This window comes from Haemorhous mexicanus, chromosome 3 (assembly GCF_027477595.1).
Source record: "Haemorhous mexicanus isolate bHaeMex1 chromosome 3, bHaeMex1.pri, whole genome shotgun sequence".
Taxonomy (NCBI): domain Eukaryota; kingdom Metazoa; phylum Chordata; class Aves; order Passeriformes; family Fringillidae; genus Haemorhous; species Haemorhous mexicanus.
The window spans coordinates 80857851-80882126 of record NC_082343.1 but is presented as its reverse complement, the minus strand read 5'-3'; the positions used below and the strand labels follow the sequence as shown (position 1 = coordinate 80882126).

At 40.0% G+C, this 24276-nt stretch overlaps 1 protein-coding gene across 1 annotated transcript; it reads right to left on the bottom strand.

Annotated features, from left to right (window-relative positions):
* Window positions 1-4103: 4103 nt before the first annotated feature.
* Window positions 4104-23730, bottom strand: RRAGD (Ras related GTP binding D). The gene is made up of 7 exons (XM_059842469.1): window positions 23479-23730; window positions 16750-17045; window positions 16139-16338; window positions 15044-15158; window positions 9134-9276; window positions 7202-7350; window positions 4104-5276 (listed from the first exon to the last, which is right to left on the bottom strand). Exons 1-7 carry the CDS (start codon window positions 23624-23626, stop codon window positions 5125-5127), a joined length of 1203 nt encoding a protein of 400 aa, XP_059698452.1. The 5' UTR covers window positions 23627-23730; the 3' UTR covers window positions 4104-5124.
* Window positions 23731-24276: the final 546 nt, after the last annotated feature.

Genomic DNA, 24276 nt, shown 5'->3' with positions numbered 1-24276 from the left:
TCAGAAACTTGCAGTGCTGATGAGAAAGTGAGTTAAGACTATAGCATTTCCGGATGCTAGCATGCTCAAGGAATTGACAGATCATGACTTAAGCACATTTTCCCTGACAAGGAGAGGTCCCTCTTGGATGTAGTCAGGCTCTTTGCTCTCCCTGTGCTGCTCTCCTGTTTTAGAATTCTTTATGATTTCCAGCGTGAATGCATTCCTATGGTTTATACTTATATTTGTATTGACACTACACTTCAGTTTAGCACAGTTCAGAATGGCTTTTAGTTTGCACTGAATGGAGATTAAAACACAAAGGGTAAATCCTGCTAAAATAGGTAAGGCAGCTTTGATACTGTCCTGTTGTTCCCTGTCAACTACTTGGACCTTTGAGGACCATGTGGTGTAACCCACCACACCACACTACCTCCCCGTGGCTGACACTGTTGTGATAAGCCCATTATCTTTCCTTGGTCTACATTTTCATGGAACCACAGAATCAATTCAGTTGGAAAAACCTCTGGGATCATCAAGTTCAACTTGTGACTAAACACCACCAGGTCAGTTAGGCCATGGCACTAAGTGCTATGTCCAGTCTTTCCTTAAATACCTCCAGGGATGCCGATTCCAATGTTTAATCACTCCATTATCTCCCTGGGCAGCCAATTTCAATGTCTACTTACCCTTTTTGTGAAGAAATTCCTCCAAATATCCAACCTGAACATTTTGTGTAAGGAGGCTTGAATACACTGAAATGTTCTGGCCTACATGCTGTACCTTTGGCCACTGGACTTTTTTTCTTGCCTCTCATGTTTGCACTCATCCATGTGTCTAATCCTAATGCTTCTCAATTTAGGCTAGTGCATGTTAGTTGTTGGCTTGTTCTTATTTTTGGTTTAGTTCTTTTTAAAGAAAGGACATCAATGTTTTTTTTTTCTCTTTTTCTTCTGCTATTCAGCAATCCTGAAATAAATAATCCCTCTTAGTTGTAGCAGGTCCAGGTATTCAGGGGAATATTCAGTAGAGTATCTTCTCTGACTAGTCTCATGAAATTCTTTTACCTTATCAAAAATATGTTAGTTTAGTCCAAGAGACATTGTGATAAAACTGCTGCACTAGGGGTTTTTGTCCTGGATATATTTATATATTTTTTAAATTTTAAAATACGTTCCGGACATGATTAAGAAATGTTTAAAATCTGACTGCGAACATAAACTGTAACTTCAATATCAATATATATTTTATGGCATGCATACAAACCAGGATTACATAAATATGTTGAGTCTTTTTAGGGATGTTATAGCATATAATGGATTTTTACAATTTGGATTTTTTTGTACTCAGTATTTTTTCAATAGGTTTTAGCTCAAAACCTAGCTTGTGGCCCATAATGCCTACAAGCCAAAGGGAATAGGCTGGCAGGAACCAAGGAGACTGAGTATCAGACCTGGTTACAGCAAAATACGAAATTCAGAGACAGCAAACTGAGAAAGGTAACACAGATACCAGGGAGAAAACAAAAGCAGCAATCTGCTAGTGTCATTTTTAAATGTAGCTATTTGAAGATATGTGCATGAGCTAATATGCAAATATTAATACAGTGAGAAATCAAGTGGGATGTCAGCCATATGCCACCATATAAGAGGAGCCTAAAAGAACCTCCCAATCAAGCTTATTTCTGATTTTCCACACAGCTGAAATGGGAGAATTTGATGTGTTTATCTGTAATTGAGTAAATTCACATGCAGATATTGATAAACATTTAGAATCTGAGTAAGAAATTTTGGTGTTAATGTATCTGTCCATCTAACAGGACAAAGCTGCAGCACAAAAATCATGACATGATGTCATGTACATCATCAGTACAAAATCAGGAAAACCTCAGTGTTCAATTTAAGAAAAAAATATTCTACAATGACTGTTGCAAATAACAGCACAATAAATATGTCATTAAAGCACACATTTGCTACTGTATACAATTATGAGTTATTTTCAATTCCTCCACTTACTCTGATGATGCATATAAAGATGGAGGGAGTTCATAGGTCAACATTTCTTTTAAAAATTGCTGCAGTACTTTCACAGAATGAGCTCCCTTAGTATCAAATCATTAGGAGTGCAATTTCACATGCAAAAAACCACAGAATTTTTGTTTTAGTGGGAAAAACAACCCCGTTCTAGCATGAAACACGAGAGCTCAAATGATCCATTTGAATTATGCTCTATCAGAGTAGTTTGCTCCTGTCAATTGCACTTCCACGCTAATGCACAGCATGTCGGTAATCACCAGATTTAGAAACATATTCCAGCACTGTAACATTTAACATTTTAAATAGCCATTCCAGTGCATGCTCAAAGGTGCATTTGAACTCTTCAGAGAACCCTTCACACACTCTGCTGCCTGAGTTGCTGCCTGTTGAATTACTTACAGGAATTTCCTCAATTATAACAAGTTCTTGGAACCAATATTTTATAGTTATCTAGCTCCTGAGTTTAAAATGTTTACGGGATACTAAATTGGTTTGGGTTTATTGTAAACTAGTGTTTTAAAAAGACATGGCTTGTTCATTAATGGTCCCTACCACTTCTAGTCAACTTCAACGATAAATAAGAAATGGAGACTCATGGATCAGGTACTTTAGAAATACTGGACTATTTGGAAAGTAATTACTTCTTCCACAATTTCTAATTTTAGAAAAGGTGTATCAACACTGTCTTAAGTGGCTCTTGTAGCACATGGGGTATTTAATTTCTTTAAAATAAAAACAAGAATCTCAATAAAATTTAAAAGATTTTTTTAAAGAAAAAGCAAGTCTTAGAAAAAGAACCTTGCATGCCTCAGTCAGTTTTCAGTCATTTCAGCTAGAACATTAGAAAATGACTACTCAAAAGTGAAATGAGTTACTACCTAACCTGAAAATACCATAGTTAAACACTAAAACTAATGAATTTTAAACATTCTTTAAATTTTATATTTGAAACCTAAGTAACCTGATGAAAATTACATTTACTCTGATAATATCGAATTGGAAGTTTTATGTTGGCTAAAATCACCTTCACTAAATTATGCTAGATAGTCCATTCCAAATTCTAGATGTGACTACAAGAGGCAACTAGGCAACTTCACTGTCTTAAACAAGTTGATAGTCTCTAATACAAGGGCATACATGGCTACATAGAACTCAGGCCAAATATATGGAAGCTACATTTAGTTATGACTCATACCATAGCCATTATCATGGCATAATTTACACATAAAAACAACAAAAAAAAATCTGGCCCAGCCTGGTAGGTGTTCTTAGTCTCACATAGCCACCTATACCTGGTGGGGCAAAGGGAGGCTAGAGATTGTGACCCAATGGGGGAATCTCAACAAAATGAAAGACAAACACATGACCAGAAATTATGGCAGCCCTTCAATGAAAGTCCTGTGGACGGGAAAGCTGCCAAAAGGTGTCTCTTACCCATCACTGCTTTGGTGAACTCTGAAAACAACTTTGCATTACTTTAACTGAGGGGCAAGTCAGAAGAATTACCCTCAACTAAGATGATGGGTGGTGAGAGTACCAAAAGGAATCTGAACTCTGTGTTTTTGAAACATTCTGATTTGACTACAGCTACTGTCACTGTTCTTCACACCAGCACCAGGATCAGTGATTTTCACTATTATCAGTATTTCTTACCCTCCTGAGCCCCTAGAACTGCATTACTTATCACACAACTCTCGACAGAGCCATTGGTTCTATCTTCCTGCCTGCCCCAGAGCTATTTTGGCTAGGGGCAGATCAGCTGGGAATAAGGTACATTTCCCCTTACCCGTTTTTGGTGTACAGCAAGCTGCCTCCCATTCTGGTCAAGTTCTTCTCACTCCCAAAAGCTGCCAACAAAACCGTTAGACTGTGCATGCAATTGGTAAAAATTAGAGTTTCCCTTCCATCTAGAAATTATAATTTTGTATCTCTAATTAAACAAAAACACTGAATACAGAACATGGAAAGTAAGTGTTACTTCTTTTTAGGTTTGAGACTCCTCTGCTGTCCTGGCTGATCCTGTGGTAAATCTGCCCATGTTCAATATTAAAATAAAAAGTAGTGATGTACGCTGATTATTACAGCAGGTAGATTGTCCAGTCCTCATTTTAATGGTCTCATCTTGATTTCAATCACAGATGTACCCCTGATTGAGGGAATCAGAACCCAGTGCTCACACCTTTTTGACTTATCAGTACATCAGAATGCCAGAGTGGAAATACATACAGATTCTTCATTGCACCAACTGTACACGTGCAGGCTCTTGACACAAACTTAGCAATGTAAATCCAGCTGTACAGATACAACACACTCCTCTGAAGCCTTATAAAAATACCAGTGCAACATAGAGCCGTTTTACAAAACAATCATCTTTATAGAAAGGTATTTTAGTGGTATATGCTGAGGTAAATAACAAAACCAGACCCAAGAAAGGGCATGACCAGTGTTAAGGAGAACTCCGGATGAGATCTGGCCAAAAGCCTGTTTTATAAAAGCTAATATTTACCTACCAGTTATGATCTCTGGTAAGGTGCTTATTGCTGTAATACTTCAATATTATTCTTCAGTTTACAAATTGAAAAATATATGAAATTAGATCTGTATGAATGTTAGGTATTAGCTGTCACAAATTTAAAAAGGCATTGTACCAAGTTTTCTTAATTGTTTACTAACCAATTTGATTGTAGCAGGTAAATAAACTACAGCATACATTTTACCTGACACCATGCATCAAAATCACCATAAAAACTAAGTTTATCAAAGTCCAAGTCCACAAGGAAAACATGAAAAAGTGCAAATTATGTACCCAGTATTTCTGTCACAGCTGTTTTTTCTTAATATGGCATGAAAAAGGTTTACAGCATATATTAAGAAAATTCTTATAAGTGCTCACCTCAATGTTTATATATACAACATTTTGCTCAAAGTGCTCACTATATGAAAAAAACTGATTGGATAAAAATATTTAAACAGTGCTTTCTGAACGTTCAGGGAAAATTCATATAATACACCAGTCCCATTTGTTTTCCTCTTCCCTCAGTGCAATGAGATGCAGAAGTCACATCAACTTTATGAAAACTTTGCTTGCCACATTGCCAGAAAACCTCAGTTACAGTGGCATTCTTGGTGTCCCATTGGGAGTGGGTCTTTTAGTTTTTTGCAGGTGGCTTTGATGTTTTCGAGATCTTACTACTTTCATTCTTACTTCAAATACTTCTTGTATGGCTTTTCGAAAACAATGGAAATTGTAGTCTATTAATCCTACAGAGACAGAAATGTTTTACATATTAATAAAGACATTCATATAAATAAGGTAATGAAAACATTGCTTATATTCTATGTTTAGTGAAATACCATACTCTCTGTCTGGAGGTCATATTCAGTGAACAGTGTCCAGGAATTTTTTCTGTGCTAAGCAAAAGCGCATTTGAGAAATACAAATAATTCAGTAAGCATTACAGCTTGATACAATGTCTGCTACTATATATACTGGTACATTTCAAGAGAAATCAATTACAAGTTCATTGGCAGATAATAGATCCTTAATTTAATAAAGGGCTTTGAAGAAGTGCTCAGTATACTAGAAGAAAAACTGAAATCTTTCATAAAATATGGTGTCACTTTGGAAATCTGCTTTACAGAATAACTGTGATAAAAATAAGTACCATCTATTAATCAAGAAATTTTCATTTTTTGACAATACATAAACTTTGAAATGGATACTTGATAGAACTATTACCAAATCTCAGCTAGCTGTATTTCATCTTACACTGTAATTAAAAAGTAACATAATAGACATGCTGTTAGATTAGATACTTACATAATAGGCAGATAACATTACCATGTTAGTGGGCTGAATGTAATCCCACAGAAAAGCTGTAAAGCCATATTGGTAGTCAATTGGAAGATTTACTGAGCACTACAATTCTGTAATACCACAATATAATTTTAGAATTTTGGTACTGAGCTCATGACCTCATTTAATATTAATGCCATAAGCTTTCTTAACTCAAATACTGCAGCATTTTCCACTTCAGTTTCCCTAAGAGGAGATGCACATTTTTAAGTGGTTTAAATCCACCATGTTACACTTTGGTTTTTTTCCCAGAAACTGTTTTCTGTGTTCCTATAGTTCAGACAAAATATTACTTGGAATTCATGAGGCCCAAAAAGCTCATCTCCATAATGCCAGAACCATACTGCAGAAGAGTGAAGGCTACCAAGTGTCCCAACTATGCAGACACAACAACCTCACACAGTTTTGGACAAACCCTAATGGATGTTTATTCAACACGGTGTCTTTCTGAAACAGTGCTGTTAATACCTATGCAGAAATAACACTTTTTATGCTTTCTACAGAAAGCAACTGCATCCAACATTCATAAGCAATAAAGGTGGTAGGGGTATGGAAGAGACATTTGACCAGTTTAAGTTCTATCAAAAGCTCACCAGGCTGTCAAACAGCCCAGCAGACATGGTACAAGTGCTGTGCTCACAAACACACCAACACTGATTGGTGAAATTACTATCACAAGATGGGACACATGAGCCCAGATGACTGCTGAGTTTTGGTCTCAGGGCATGTCACAAAGACCAGCAACTCAGTGAACATCGTGCCAGTGGGCAGAGAGGTCATGAACTAAGGGTTCAGTATTGACTTTGATCATGGTCAGAAAGATGACAAAGAAATTTTATGCACTTTAACTGCAAAATTAAACCACTCCTAAATAAGACTAGGTCCTAAATATGCAATTTTTTAAAAGCTTGCTTTCAGATATAAGAAAAGCAAGAACATTCTATCAGTCAGTTTCAAAATATTTCCCTTGGTTATGGCAGGCAAGCTGTACCAAATGTGTATGCTGGTGTCAACAGGTACAAATCAGTGTCAGTCAAGACAAATTAACACAGTCACCAATTGCAGGTGGAATCTTTACTGCATTGGATGTAAACTTTCAAATGCTTTCATATCAGAAATTTGTCAAATATGTTTATGATTTCATCCCATCTTAATGCCTGCACAAGTACTTTCATCCCTTTAAAAATGTTATGTAAACTTTATCAAGCTGTACTTACCTCAGCATTTATGATACAGTTAGAAACTGTTATCAGCTAATGACAACCTCAGTTATTCATTAACTCACTAATATAAGGGAAAATTAATGCAATACTAGAAAAGGGGAAAATACCTTTTCTCTCAAAGCTTTCTTCTCTGACAAAACAAACAAGAGCAAGGAATTTTGTCACCTCTTTTAAATAAAGGACAGTTGTATTATTCAGTTTTATGATTGCCATTGATTCTTTGTCATAAGGGGTTCCAGTGCCATCATCTTTAAGCCTAAAGAGCAGTATTCAAACAAACAAGAAAAGATAAGACACCAGATTAGCTAATAAAAGTACTGCTACATTGGTTTTCTCACCAAAGAATCTCAAACTTTATGAAATCTTCATTTTCATCTTTCAGGGAGACTCTTCTTCAAACTACACACTAGTAAACTAAGAAGACAACGAGATTATATTGTTTATCACATCACACACCAAACCTCAGATCGGGGGCTAGAAATCAGATTGTTTGATTGCCAAGTGCCTGAACTGGAACCTCATTTTTTCCTCGGTAAGTTACCACCAATTTACCACAAGGCTGCTTTTTTTTTTTTTTTAATCGGTGCTTTTTATTATGACTTATCATAAACATGTGAAACAGTAGGTCTGTACTGGTAACTCCAAACTCAGTAACCTTGCTTGAGTGGTAGCAGCTGACTGATAGTTTAAGACATCATGAGACATTCCTCATGAGATGTTTGCTTTTGCAACATCATATTATGAAAAGCGATTTCTCATTCACAGATGCTGTGTCATGATGATCACTGTATTATGTTTTTGTACATTGTAACATTGTAATTTTATCCTCATTCCTGAATGCACACACAGATATTGTTAAATGGATAGTTATCACCATGCTCCCAGAACAATTAGTCTCAATAATATATTAAAGTGGCAAGTTCCACAGATGGTCCAGGAACAGAGGACAAAAAATTAATTGTAGTATCATCTTTAGTGTCTGTAACTAAAAAATGGCAAGCAGATCTCTGGTGATAAATGCTAAATGGCTACACAAGCACAGGGGCAGAATGATATTTTGTAAATAAAGAGCCCCAAAAGTGGTGTTGTACACATAATTATTAAATGTATACTCCTCTTTTGAACTACACAGCAGAATCTTTGTCTTAAAAAAATCAGCATCCTTTATTTTATAACTCTGTAAAACAAGTTCTTACACAGTTACTGAAGTGATGACTCCAAAATCTGAAACATACAGTAGAATATACAGAGATTTTAGGTTAAGTATTTAACAGTTTATTGTTCCAGTGCTTATTGCACGTGTGCACCAGGACTCTCCCTTGTACCTCCTCCAAGAGTGCAAGAAGTCTGTCAGTGGGTACAAATGCAAAGCTAGCCCAGCCTACCACTCTCTAAGCATGTTGTGCACTGGCCTCCAAGTATAAGCATCTTAGTGCACTAATTCTTTATGTGCCCCTGCCTTTCCCATGAATGGCTGGCATTACATTTGGTCAAGGGCCCAGACACTGAACACATAATTTGCAAGGAGATGTACATGCCAGCCCAGGAGATTTCCACTTGCTCATGTACAAGAAGGGGAAATTAAAAAAAAATCAGAAAGGTCATGTAGGGAATAGAGGACAAACAGAGAACTGAAGTGAGAGTGAAATAACTCTCTGAGGCTATTAGAGGCTACTGGCTACTAAATAAAACTAAATATGGCCCCATTTCTTTTTAAAACAGGAGGCATCCTTCTGTTGATTTCATCCCTAGGAAACAAAAAGATGATGTTTCCTTTTATTTTATGTTGGTTTCTTCTGACTTCTTCCTCCAAATAACATTATTAGCATAGAAAGAGGAAGATGCTCACAAAAGAGACTGTACAGGGAACAATGCTTATTGCTGGGAAGGATCAGTCCCTCAGAAACCAGCCGTTTTCTCCTCCCCTGTCCTGGCAAATTACCCATGCTCATTATTGTTTATACCCACATCACTGCAATTTTGAGTCTATTCAGATTCTCAGTACACAGCTTTATGGAAAACATTCACAATTTACTTACCCATATATACAAGAAATGTCAATCACAACATCTATCATATCACAGCAGAGCTCGTAAGTTTGCATATCCACTGGAGTGCTGTCTGTTGCAATATAGATCTTACTGACTACATCAAATAAAAATGCTTTTTCAATCCCAGAATTCTATTCAAGAGAAGAAAAAAAAGAAAAATAAAGTGGAATCCATGTTTTCAAATTAACCCCAAGCTTTTCTGTTCCCTTACTTGCCTGCTATACAAAAAGTCTAGGCTAAAGAAATTAAATTGCAATCAAGCTCATTTTGAAAGAACTGTACATACAACACTGTTGAATTTGTAGCAAACCATAATGCTCACAAAACTTCCAATATTTTCTGCCTCTGAGCAGACATAATGCCAAGTGACACTCCCAAACTGCTCCACCTGGAGAGATTTCTTTTCAGTGGAAAATGAGGGAGGACAAGGGGGGAGCAGAAGAATCTTCCAAGTTCAAGATTTTGGTGTTTTAATTGTAGCAACAGACATAAAAGAAAGCTGTAATCTGAAGTTATTCTAAGTGGGCATATGAGAAGATAGAAACAAGGGAAAGAAAATGTTGATGGACAAAGAAGAGAGTATTGCTCAGAAACTGATTTCCAAGGAAATTAAGAATTTTTTCCATTGCAGTCTGTAGCTGTTCTACTGTCTGGTTCTGTACAACACATTCCAGGATCACAGGAGAGAGACCAGCGCTGTGATGGTGCCTTCAGGTTTCATGTAGCAGTGGTAGTTAAAGCCATGTTTAAAATGCTAAGGTTTGCTAAAATGATGACAGCTATGTTCCTGTGATCCTGCCAAGCTGATTAAGACACTCTCCATACTGGAGATGTATCGTATTCACAGCTCTGAGAAGCTAGCCAGGAATGCTAGCTCTTACTCTTTGTGTAGATAAGGTAAACTGCCATAAGCCTCTGCTTCCTGGAAAAAAAAAAAAGTGTACTTCTTAACTGAAAACAGCAGCCTTGCTGGTCGATGTCAAAGGATTACACCTGCACAGCTGTCCCAGCAGGAAAAAAGGGCAATTTCCCAGAACTGCTAAAGCACAAGCTATAAAATACTCTTCAGTATCCATCTATATGGGAAGACAAGCAATTTTCTCCATCCAACTGAACTGTCTCCAGAAATGGGATTCCCATTCTAACATGGTTTGGGACTGCTGCCACAGTAGTTCTGTAACCACCAAAAACCACCCTGAAAATCCCTAACGAGTTTTAATAGTTTCAGCTTCTTTTGTACAGTTACAGAACTTTTCAATTTTTTCTTCTTTCTTTTCTAAGTCAACTGTTTAACACATAGTTAAGTAACTAAAGTGACTCTCCTGCTTTCTGTACTTCCTGAAATAGGCAGAAAAACTTCTAACACTAGGTATGCTACTGAACAATGGCTAGCAGTATTTTGGGCATTTTCTTAAAGAGGAGTCATTCCTCCATCACTGCACACAGAGCTAAGGCTGCAAACATCCATTAGTAAAAACAGAGTATAGAGGCGAATTTCTTGTATTTCATAATGGAAAAGACTCTCTGAGTGTCTTACTTCGGTAAGTCAGTAATAAAAAAATATTAAAAACAAAGTATACACTGTGGATACCTTAGATATATGGGCTGAAGCACAGAATGTACAAGGAGAGTCTCAAAGAAATGGCTTTGTTCAACCTGAAGAAGAGAAGACTCATTGCTATCTACAAATACCTAATGTAAGGGTTCAGAGAAGCCAGAGCCAGAGCCAAGCTCTTCTCAGAACTACAGTGTTGACGGACAATAGCCAAAAGGCACAGGCTGGAATTCTGACTTCATACAAGAAAAAAAAATTAACGGAAGAGTGGTGAAGTATTGGGAACGTGCTGACCTGAGAGTTTGTAGTGTTTCTATCTTTCCAAATGCACAAAGCTGAACTGGACCCAGCCATAACCAACTTGCTGTAACTGGCCTGACTCTGAGCAGCAGCTGATCTCTAAAGGTCCCTTTCAGCCTTCAGGGTTCTATGAGTCTATATTCTTTGAGCACAAAGAACAAAATTGTATGCATATTTAAGCTGCTTGTTCTGGCCACATATGGGAGTTCTGTAATTTTATTTTTAAAACAGTAATTCTGACAGCACCTTGCACAGTTCAACAGATGCTGTCAAATAAGATTAATTACAAGACTCTATTGAAATATCATGTAAGTACATAGCTGTAACTCATTGCCAAAATTGTATTTGAAAATACAAGTCATTTCAGACAGAAGCAGCTGAAACTTGAGCCCTGTGGTGTCATTCATGAGAAGTCAACTGTGAAGTTCTGTATTACAAAAAGAGAGACATGGCAACAATTTCAGCTGTACAGGTAAGATGCACTTTAAATTATTAAGATGCCAATGACAATATAATAACATTTAACAATGAGAAGTGATTTTTTCATCTCAGAGCTCCAGGTGCTGCAGCCTTCCTGTACTTGCAGTGACAGTTCAGAAAGTTTTCTGAACGTTTGCCATGAACGTCTTGAGACATTCTGCCATGCCAGCAGTTACACCTGCTGGTTAAGGGCAGAAATTGGTCTCTTAAACTACGCTTGTTTTCAATTGCAACTGATCCATTGTGGTAGGACCTGCTGAGAAACTGCACATATTTGCTTCTTTAGAACTTTGTATGGTGACAGAAACCTATGTGAAACAGCAGGATGGACTGCCAGGAGTAGTAACCACTAAATTTACCCACATACCCTCAAATATTTCATTTGCTAGGGTTTTTAGTACAACTGTAACCAAAAAGTCTTAGGATTTTCCAGAATTTTTGTGTAGAAACTACTCAACACTCCACCCTCCACCTGCTACCCGTAGCACACAAAAGAACCCAAACAGAAATTGTAGAAACAATAATAAAAAGTCATACAAAAACAGGAAAAGGTGGATTAAAAGTCATATTCAAAGAGACATTATAACATTTATGCTTAGGGAAAATTACAATAAGAAATCAATTGTTTCTGTTACTGGAGCTGGTGGGTTCCTTACTGAGTGAAAGGCTGGCATTAAATGAGATCAGGGTCTGAATAAACACCAGTTCTATCTGACACAACCCTACAGTCTGCAGACAAGATGCAACATGTGCTAAAGGCACTCTGAATTGATGTAAGAGTATTCCATGGTTAATCTGAACCAAGAGAGTCATTGTGAAAAATCTGCAATGAATATATGAGATTTTATTTTGGATAGGTAAAAACCATGAGGAACTTGAAATTCAAACCATGTCTCTCAACTATGTGGGGTGTGATGATTTGAAGACAGTTTCTATTCCTTAAATAGAATGGGTTCAGTAAAAGTTGTAGTATTCCCCCAATTTCTAGGACAGGTAAGCAGGCCTATCTTTTTCTGTCTTTAATGTATGAAAGTAAGCCAGAATTTGGCCCTAAAAAGTGGCTCTCAAAAGAACTTAAGAGGATATTGCCAGTCACATCCAGTTAGCAATTAGTTTTGGACAATTATTTAAACAGGTCTTACATCACACAGCAGATTTCATTAATTCATTTTTATCACTACATTTGAATTTACAGATTACAAAATTTAAATCATTAAATGATCAAAACTGTATTTAGTTTTATTTTTACTATAATAATTGTTTGTTTTAATACATACTTTTAATATCCCTCAAAACAAACCAAACAACCCTCACATGAAAATATGCTTTCCCATGTCACATAACTTGATTGGTTAAGGCCACAGTAATTAAGAAACAGGCATCATTCTATATGAAGCTGGTTTGTTAGTCAGATAAGATTAATGTGGATTTTTAGTGCCAGTTATTTAATAATTTACAAGCAATTACATTAAAGAATGCAGAAGCAGTATTATCACACTGATGGTTCCTCAAACACGCTCACACACTGTGGCGTTATAAACTGGGAAAAAAACCTGCTGTGAACTTAAGAGGGATTGCAGATCTATTTTTGTAATCGTCAGCTTTTTGTGTTGGAAGTCTCCATGGCATAAATGAAAGCACTTCCTCGTGAATGCTGCTGAAACTCAAAAGTAGAACACGAATACACCCACGCCCTGATATCCAACACGCTGGCTTCCTGAGGTAAGGCGTGACCAAAATCCATGCCAAAATTTATTGTTATTAAGTTGCCAAGGTAAAGAGGCACCCCCTAACTAATTGTATGAGGGAGAACGATGTTTAATCTATCCTGCAAATAATAATTCTGAGTCTCTCTGTCTACAGACAGAAGATACTTGTAAAAACAGCAAGCATGCTGAGGACACAGTGATGCAGCTACACATGGTCCTAGGTCATTTAGAAACTAGAGCAAAGAAACAGTCTGAGACTTTTCCCATACTGAACAGGGGAAATAGTACACCTCCCTCATTTTTCTGGACATCACATTTATCTGAAATACTTTTTCTTCCTTACAAACTATACCTGATACTGCAGGTGTGATTGGAGCTGGGTATTCCAGACACATGAGCAATTGTCATCTGTCATTCAGGAAGCTGCCTGTGCTCAGGTCATGTGGAGATTCTGTACAAACCCTTCACCAACTCCAAGCAGTGAGGAGACTCCATACAGAGATCTGACTTACAAAGAGTGACTGGAGTGACTCTGGCACAGGGAAGACTATTATTCAGCCAGCTTTCTTGGAAAGACTGTGTGCCAAAACCACTTCAAATTGCTCTAGAATTGTTGAAAAGGTAATGTTCCTCATTACCTTTCTGTCATGGAGTTTTGAGACTACATGATAATAATTGGTATACAGTCCAGCTGTTTTGGAAGAAACAGATCTTTGTAGCAAACTATTAAGTATGAAACAGTATAAATGTGCTGTTTAATAGTAAGAGAATAAGTTTTGGAATGACCTTCCTCTATTCCTAGCTTTCCCTGTCACATCCAACTTTTATCTCTCTCCATTTTCATACTGAGAAACCATGAAGTCTAATTTTATCTTACAAGCTACTGAATGATATTAAATAATTTCTTATGTCAAAATCACAAGAAGACACAACGAAGTATCTTGCTTGGAAATTGAAGCTTCAGAAATTAGTGCTAGATGCTAAGCACAAAATTAGAATATTGTGAGAAAGGGTGCAGTTTTCAGAGCCATTATGACCTGATATAATGACCACTAAAATAGGGAGTTTCCCCTTCTCACAAACTGCTCCCCTTTACTCACTGCCCCATGTTTCCATCTCTTACCTTGTGTCAGAACAAGAGCATGCTGGACTCCCCCATCACCTGCTTTTAACTAAATTAAACAGTGCATAAATGCATGGTATAGTAACCCCATGAGGGAACAAGTGAGTGTCAGAGCCAGCACAAAGGAAAGGAAGGGATCAGACATACAGGAAGAGTGGAGCAAGCAATCTCTTCCACAGTGGTAACAAACCAGTAGATATACAAGACTCCCTAACTGGCCTTCAGAATAACAGTGGAAGCAGTGAAAGTTGTGGTGGACTCTATGTCTAAAAATTTCACGACATAAGAAGATTTTCTTAAGCTCAGTAAACTTTCCGATACAAAGTGAAATTAATTCTGGGAAGCACTACAGACAGCTCCCCATATCAGGTCAGACTAGATTATGTTCCTTTAAATATTTATTCATACAAGGTTTAAGTGCAACTTCAACACATACATGCAGCACAGACTTTTGCAACATTCAGATTGATGTTACAAGCAGAAAAGTGATGGCAGCTAACCCACTTTATGTGACTCAGGAAATACTTTGAGTATCTCAGCAGCTCATCAGTGCTGTTTAATAGACATGGTGGTGATGCCAAGCTGCATGGAGGTCCATTTCAACTAAGTTCTGATAACTTCTCTGAGAGTTCACATTGCTCATGATCTCTAAGAAGGCAGTGAACAAAGTATCTGAACATGCACATTGGACACAGCCAGATCTACAGACAAAGGACATAGTAAGTACTTACTGAAATAAAGATGTTAAGCAGGTTTTCCAGTGTTGGGAGCTGTGGAATCAGTTTCTGTACCACTTTGCTAAATGCTTCAAATATAGAATGATCATATATGCTTGTCAGATAAAAGCTGGAAAAAAATGTCACCACATTTTCCTTTTAGCCACATACTGTTATTATGATGTTCCTTTCATAATACGAGTGAAATAAAATATTGTCAGACAGTTAGTGCCTACACTAATGCAATTACCCCCTGTGATCAAAAGTCATGAAAAGATTGAAACCCAGGACTTAATCTCTATACTAAAAACCCCCAGCCTAGACAGTGAAACCTAGAACTCAATGTAGAACTTTTTAATGCAACTCCCATGCTGATATTCTTACAAAAATCTTTATCAAATTTCAGGAGAGGAGTATTACTGAGTATGCCTATTGTGATCCCCTTTTTGAAAGCTGTGGACCCATTTATCAGTGCAGTGATGCAGTCGAGTAGTTAAGAGCTCTAAAGAGCTGGCATGCTCATGGAGCAGGCCTCTCTTTTTAGTATATTTGTACTTGGCTTTAAAGTGCTGAGAAAGCCATGACAACTTGATGTCCTCTGGTTCTCAGTCTGCAAAGTCCACTACTTGTCAGCATTTGCTAGAGTAACCCATTTTACCAGAAGACACAAGGCAAAGATACAGCACAGGTCTTCCCAAGCGGCTGCAAGCAGGCTGCAGCAGTGAGGATGAATGACTGGGAGGGGACCATGTGGCACAGAGCTTTTGGAGAAGGCAAAAGTGATGTGGTGGCATATACACTACATGGCCTGGAACTCTACTGGTTGTTGTCACTGTCCAGGCCAACTTATTTCAAGACAGCAACTGCAGCAAAACATGACAGGATTCTGGCATGTTTGTCATATGTTATTAAGCAGCTCTCCATCTTTCCCTTCAAGACAGCAATCAGAAATAGGATACTTTGGCTCAGGTCAAATGCAGTATCTCTGATTATCACTTTCCTTCATATATCAAAAGCATGTTGCCTGCTACTTCAAGAGGACAGAAAATGGTAACTTGTCAAATAAGCTGCTCTCCTCTCTAGCGTTCTCTGCACAGCAACTTTTCTCACCTGAGGTGAATCTTCTCCAATCCAGCATCTGCAAGGTCATCATTTGCCCTCTGGTGAATATCCCTCTGTGTTTCAATCTTATGGTCATCAGATAAACCATCCACTTTATGGATAAAGATTTCAAAGTTGATTTCTGGATTCACTTTATAGGCTCTGGTCACAGTAAGATGCAGCCGAGCTAATGCTTCCATATAATCATCCTAATAAAGGAAAAAGAAGAGCTACAACTTAGGAAAGTATTTTAAAATATATATATTATATTTTATGATACTTATTTTTAAATAGTACTACAGCTCAACAGCAGCTTGATTTTTTTAATGTTTTATAAGTAGAAGCCTGAGCCTACATCCAGCATGTGCACCAATCTCATGCTGTCAGCACTTAGGAATCTGAGCAAGAACCTTGAGATGTTAAAACAAATTAGATAACTTCCAAACACACTGCAGAGAGAGATTAAAAATAGCCAAGCTGGTCTTCAAGTTTTAATGACTTCTTTTAATGTGTGTTTGTGATGTAGATTATTTATTTGCTTTGAAAAACCCTGTGCTTTCCAACCCATCTGTCTATTGCTGAAGGAAGAAAAGAAATAGCTTAAAGCCCCATTTTTTTACCTGAGAATCAATAACAAATATCAGTGCTCCAGTGCCTCTGAAAATCATCTCATAATCAAACGTAGGGTCAAAGAAGTCAATTTGCCCAGGAAAATCCCATATCTGAAAGTTGACAAAGGAGCTGTTGGAAACATCCTCTCTGCAGATCTTGTTTGTGCTCTCCAAGAAGAGAGTCTCATTCGGTGACATTTTGTGAAAGACAACTTTCTGAATTGAAGACTTTCCACTTCTTCTCAATCCCATGAGTAGGATTCTTGGCTTAACTTCAGTACTGAAGGGATCATTGAAATCCAAAACTGAATAAAATCACACAAGAAGAAAAGGCATATACTATGGCAATATAATTAGTAACTGCCAGATAACATGCATTTGATATTTACTTTCATGAAATTTTTATATTAATTTATGCAAATGTTACCAATGTTTAAGCTTAGAGAGCAGTGCTACAGGCATTTTGACTTGAATTATTTGCCCTTTAGGGTATACTATCAGAAAATCTACTTCTCACCTCCAAGACAGCAACTGCAGAAGGTTTGACTGCTCTGTTTGTATGTGAAAAATCTGTTATCACACATAGACATCTTTAAAAACCTAATTTTACTCTAATTAACACTATGCCACATATACTCTCCTTTAAAAGAGTATCATCTGATAACAAATATCCTTTCCAGCAGATAGCTACATCACAATGCTGGAAGAACAGAGTAAGACCTGTTAAGTACCTCTGCATGATCTTTCTACCTGAGGGCTTCCTTTCTCTAAAATCAATCAACTGATAAATAAATTAATAAATTAAATCACACATGCAAGAACCTACAGAAAAGCTCAACTCAGCAGTGCTTCTATGTTGTTTACAGTACTGAGCTCATGAAGAGTCTTTTTCTAAGGTGCTTAGGTGCTTAGGATTTCACCTGCTGCTCAGCAATTTGTGTTACAATCCGTAAAGGTCTATTATCTAATAAATAAGATTACAGCATATCATCTGCCTATTTGCAAAACAAAGGCCTGGGAACACAGGGTTTTCATTGTGTTACCTACCCTAGTTTGAAACTGGCACTACTTTTTCTGGTGCTGATGCAGTTATATCATGCTATGCTGGTATACCTGTAAGGGCATGAATGTATAGCTATCCATTCCTGTACACACTTTAGCTTCAGGTATCTCTAATCAAAACACCCAAAGCGGTCTAAATTGCTGCATTTAGTTGGCCTATAACTTTGAAATGTCCTTCGGTGTTGAGGTGAACTGGCACTGCCCTTATATGTAAAAAGCTTTGAAACACCTCTGTGACTCTGCAGTGTCAAACACAAGCAGCGCAAAAAAAAATGAGCTCAGTGCTAAATCCACAGAGTACAACTCAGAGTACACAGAGATCAGGCTTAAAATACTGATCACACAACAGGCTAAACATACTATCCAGGGAGGTTTGGTAGACCTTCTCCCATCCACTGCACCACAGACTATTCAGATCATACTTCATAGCACAACACAATTGCATTTCTTTTTCTTTTTCTTTTTTTTTTCTGGGATAAATTTTGAATTGTAAAACTTATCTGGTACACATTTATTCACATGTATCATTCTTGAATATGCCCTGCTTTACTCCCAAAATACAAAAATCCAAAACAAGAAACCTCAGTAACAATTTGAACCTGCCAATTTATTACATAGTCTTATCAGTCAAAAAAAGATGGAAAGCTTAAAGGAATCCCTTGCCTAGGAGCATGTTTTGCACCCAGGGGTGGTGACCACATCTTGCATCTTCTAGTGTGCTTGAAGCCTCATTTACAGCTTTCAGAAACAAAGGGTATGTCTGCCAGGAGGGTACAGAACTTTGTCAAAGTGTGTTTGTGCCTCCCAAATTTGAGTGATAGAGAAGCAGGGCTTCTCAAACTGAAGATATTGCAGTGTTTGCATAAAACATCTCCTGGCACCATCTACTGGCTTGTGAGAGGTTGTGCCACTCAGTGCTGGTCTGTGTCACCAGTGACTGACAGAAGTCTTCAATTCATTATCGGAGGGATCCTGTCCATTTCAAATACAATTGAAAGACCATGGCAGGTATTACCAGTTACTGTATTCCTGTCAATTATCACACATGAGCACTGCTGGACAGGAACAGGTGCACAGGAGAAACACTTCCAGAGAGAACAGGGATAGGTAACTCTGAAAGAATATCATCCAATAACACAGCAATGGCCACTTCTGCTGATCTACACACAACAAATTTACAAAGTGTAAGAAACTGAGGTCAATGTGCTCCTCTACTCTTCCCATCAACTTGAACAGAGGTAGTACTCCTGTGGCTGGGAGAAATGTGCCTACACCTTCACACCTCCAGAAGAATAATAAACATCTGCTCTAAGATGATGTAAAGATATTTTATGTTTTGGGGGTACAGCCTTGTCAATAGACCAAACCAAATATGCAATATTCAATGGTGTATACTTCATCTCGCTCTGCTTTTTGGCCATCAGAAGAGAAAATATTTTATTCAAAGCTTTGTAAAGATTTTATAAGAACCTGTAAAGAACAGGCTTCAAGTTCAGGCTTTATTGCATGTTTAAAAAAATAAAAAGCCTCCCATTTGCTCTGTATGCAACTGAACTTACAAAGTCTCATTTATGGATTTGTACTTTGTGTCCCCTTCCTCTTCCCACCACAAAAACACCAACTTCCTCCTGTATGTCTTATGACATCTGCTCCAAATAATAGATATGACATGCTGTGGCTGATCTGGAGCTCAGCACATTTCAGTTGGCTACACTGTGTACACCCATCTGCCAGCTGCTGCCACAGTGAACACACAAATGTATGCTCACTTGTCCCTCTGAGGACACTTCATTTAGCTTTCTCCTGTCTTCTGAATGCCAGTTTTCCTCAAACTTGTGGGAACTTAATAACCTTTGAGACGTCTTTTGTTCAGATTTGGTTGAAGGTGGACAGCAGTTTCCAAGATTCTTAGCATTGATGAGACAACCAGAGGACAAGCTACATACCTAACTCCCTTATCTTTGAGAAACAACCTAAAACCCCACATATATCTGAAGAAATATTTTAAATAATTTGGGAGTTTTTTACGATGTGGTATTAATTTATTCCAGGCTGTTAGATTTTTACTGATTGTAATGCTTAATGGCAGGAAATTGCTTTCTATTAAAGCCATACTAAAAAATACAGTTGCAACTGCAAACAGAATTAGCTATGAGAAGAATGAAGATCAGCTCTTCTGCTAGTAAGACTGTTACTTAGCTTTTGAAATCCTGCCAGTTCAAAGACAGGGAAATGTAAGAGTATCATCCAAACCTGACGAGATAGCAAGGCTTCTACAGCACTTCCCTCTCAGAGAGAGTTAAGAGATTACCTTATATGTAAAGGAATTGGACGATGCATTGCCTGCCCACATTCCTGTGCAGGAGTACATGACAACTCCTTTTTTAATTTGCCACAGAAATGCCAGTAGATGTATCATTGCAACTTCCCAGACTAGGTTACTGAGTGAGATCATAATATGCCCAAGAGAAACACTAAACTCTTCTCTGTTCTATAACGGGAAAGATAATTTCCCTATTGTGAGATGCTACACATTTCCTGCTTCATTCACTTTTGCAAAGAGTAAATGTTGTAAAATGCCAGTCTCTAATGCATATCAAAAGCCCTTCATGTTACAACTTTTCTAAGCAGCCATAAAGAACAGAAGCCATGCTGGTTAGAGGCCATTCTTTTGAAGTAGTCACAAATTTAACTCAACAAACCTAAAAGCACTTTCCCCCAGAAAAGCACTCAATTCCTTACAAAACTGCTAACCGCAGCTGTGTCCTTGCCTATGGAGTGCATTCTGCATGCATTGCAACATGCAGAAGAGCACAGCTCCGAGGAGTTGAGAAAAGCATGCAGCAGTCCCAGCCCGTCTCACCAGTACACAATGAATACTTTACTATCTTCTCTACACTATTAGATATATAGAGATAACTAAAACAGTTTTTGAAGTCCATCCTGAGTTCCAGATCCATTGCAATTAATTGTCAAAGCAGGTCATTACCCGTGCTTTGCGGGCGTATGGGATGGGGGTGCCACGTTCTGTACATCCCACCAGCTTTCAAACATCCAAATAAACCATCACTGCTCATCTGCTCAAGTAACATATTTTGCTCGTGTTACCAACTGCAAGCCTCTTAGTCTAGTTTTGAACTAATACAGCTAATGAAATTTTTTTTTTCCCCACTAATTCAGTTGTATTAAGTTTTAACCTTGTCTGTGTAAAGGAGAAGAAGCAGTCCCAAGCTTTCTACTCTTACCTTCAAACCCATTATTCCTGTAGCATTTCCAGTACTACTGTGACTGTGGTATTTGCAGCACTTTGGACTGCTGTCAAGACAATGCCCTTACAAAACACTGAACATCTTCAACGCTAACAGATGGTCTGAGACTAAAGAGTTAACAGAAAAAGCTCGTATGCAATGAAGAAGGGTGTTCAGCTACTGGGGGTTCATAGACATTGCAGAAACACCTGGTGGAAAGAAATTCTTATGGCTACAGAAAAGACTCAGAAGTGTCTTTTCCAGAAGACCAGGTTCCACACTGCCACAAGTGCAGCACTCTGCAGTGTTATGTCTTAAAGCCACTTCCTTGGATGCTCTGCAGAGGGCTTTCCTGCTTCTAAACACTTTTAAAGTGCATCTATAAAAAATATGACTAGGCTTTATGCAAATTTAAGAGTTTTAAGGTCCCTGAATATGACCCTAAGTGTAAACAAAGGACAAGAGCCATGGTTTCAGCACTGAAGCTGGAGACACAAACCCAGTACAGGGTGAGAGATGACCAATGTGAAGTTTTGAAATCTTCTGCATACTTACAAGAAGAAATTATGCTTTTACTTTTAAGCCTGGCTTCTCTCTTCACTGCCAACAGCCATGAATTGAAGCTGTTCTTATACTGCCCTTTTCATTCCTTCTTTGTAGAAAAGTGGAGGCAAGTAGTCCAAAATTCAGTGACACTGAATTTTGGACTACTTGCTGTACAGAGCCAGGAAGAGAGGACAAAAAAACGGGAAAGCCCCCAGCCCTGCAGCTCAGTGTTATACAAAACACAAACCCAAATCCCAACCCCTTCCATTTCAGATGTTGTCTACCTCTTTCTCTGGAGAATTCAAAATGAAACAGAAAACCAGGGAATCTGGACAGTTAAAATGGATTTTGTTTCAATCCTGTATAAAATAGTCCCTGCATAGACTGTCTTCTTTTGCTATTCAGGATGTAAAGGTTCTTTTCTGTCAAGTACAATATTCTGGTGTTACTGTAAAGAAGCAATTGCAATTTTTAGCAGTTTAACAATTTCCTATTCAAAAACATCCAAATGAATTTGTCTGAAGACAGGATATGAGTTACTTCTCTACAGAAAATACTAAGTTAGTGTAGCACCAAAGAATCACATTTAGATTTATTCTCTTTGCATCAAAATGAAGGCAATTCTTCAGGTTCAAGTAAGACTTTATTTAATCTCAGTTATAGCTCTTACAGTCTGACATTTCTATAACTTTTAATCATGAAGGCTTATACTCAAAGCACTGACCTTCCTCCACTCTCCAAAATTACATTAGTCAATGCAGCACCTCCCATGGCAGCCTGGAGGACTGGGCCTTTAAGGAGAAGGGTTCCGCATGCTAATATCAAAATAGACTTAAAGCATGTGGCCTTTTATTACACTCTTATAAAAAAGCACTTCTTTTTTTATCCTGCGATACTGAGAGTTCTCCAAGCTCCTTTGTGAAATATGTCTCAGAAGAATGAATTCAGGCTCTGAATGAACGCAACAGGCTCTGAGCTGGCATTTCCTTTTTCTACTGAATGAGACTGCTTTTCCTGGTAAGCCCGTCCTTCTCAGCATCACCATCCATACTGACACGGACATGCAGTGAGTAAGGCGGCTCCCCAAAAGCACAGACAGACGGACATTTAGCAGAGCCTGACACTGTGGGACTGACACTCGCAGCTGCAGAGCAGCCCCGGACACAGAGCTGCGTGTGGCCGCTGCCTTTTATAGCGTGACACTCAACCCCCCCCCCCCCCCCCGGCACACTCGGGTCACATCATCAAGCTGTGGCCTCTAATAACTAATAACTCTCACCTCAGACTTGAAGAATACTGATGAGAAATCACACACACACACACTTTGCCTGCACTCCCACTGCCTCCTCCCTCCTTCCCAACGCTTCCTGCTACCTGTCAGCCTTGCCCCGCTCCTTCCTCAGAGCTCCCTGCGCCCTCTAACCCGCCGAGCACCCCGTCCCCATCCCGGCCCTTCCCACGGCCACCTCCTCAGCATCCTCGCTCCTTCCGGCCTCTCAGCGCCGAACCCCGACCCCAGTGGGGCCTGCCCACCCTCTGGACGCCTGGTCTTTCCCCGCACCTCTGGCCCTGGCTCCCCTCGTGCCCCAAACCCCGCCGGGAGCCTCGCCTCCTCCCTGACCCATATCCGCGGGCCGCCAAACCTCACCTCCTGGCGGCGGCCCTGCGTCCCCCGCCACCGTCCCGGCCTCACCCCGGCCCCCGCCCCGCCTCACTCCACACCCGCACTCGCTGCCGGCCGCTACTCCGCAGCCCCCTCGGAGCCCGGTGCTGCCCCTCGGCTCTCCGGGAGCAGCCCCAGCCCCAGCCCCCACCCCTGCAGCCCCGCGGCCGCCGCCCCGCCACCCCCGGTGCCGCTGCGGCCGCCGCGAGCGGCACTCACACGCCTCATCGCCGCCGCTCTCCGCGTCGCCGTCCGAGAAGGACTCGGCCCCGTCGGCGTAGCCCGCCAAGCCCACGATCTCCTCCTCCTCTTCCTCCTCCTCGTCCCCCTCTTCCTCCTCCGGCAGCTTCCTCGGCACCTGGCTCATGCCGGCTGCGCTCCTGGCGGGGCTCCGCGGCCCCTGTGCCTGCGGCAGGCTCGGGGCGCGGGGGGCGCAGGTCCCGCGCTGGCGCCGCGCCCGCCGCCGCTCCCCTCCTTCCCCCCGCACGGCGCTGGCGGAGCGCGGCGCAGCTGCCGGCGGGGCGGGCGGGGAGGCGGCGTGACCCGCGTCACCTGACGCGCCCGGTCACGGGCCGCTGGGGCCTCCGCGCTCGCCCGGGCCCGCTCCCAAGCCCGGCCGTGCCGCTGGCACCCCAGCGCCGGCGGGCGTAGCCGGGCGCTGCAGGCTCACCGGCGGGTCCGAGCGCCACCGCCGCTCGCCCTGGCCCTGCTGTCCCGAGAGACTCCCGTGGGCGCGGTGCACACGCGAGGCGCTGTCCCTGGCGTGCGGGGCGCCGCGGTGGGCGAGCGGAGTGGCCAGGTGTGCCCGGCAGCGGCACCGAGAGGGCTCCTGGCGTTTCTATGACAAGCATCCCTGCTCAGAATCCTTACAGTCACAGAATCAAATAGGTTGGAAAAGACCTCCGATATCATCGAGTCCAACCTACCACCATGTCCAACACCACCATGTCAACTCCACCGTGGCACTAAGTGCCATGTCCAGTCTTTCCTTAAACATCTCCGGTGACTCCACCACCT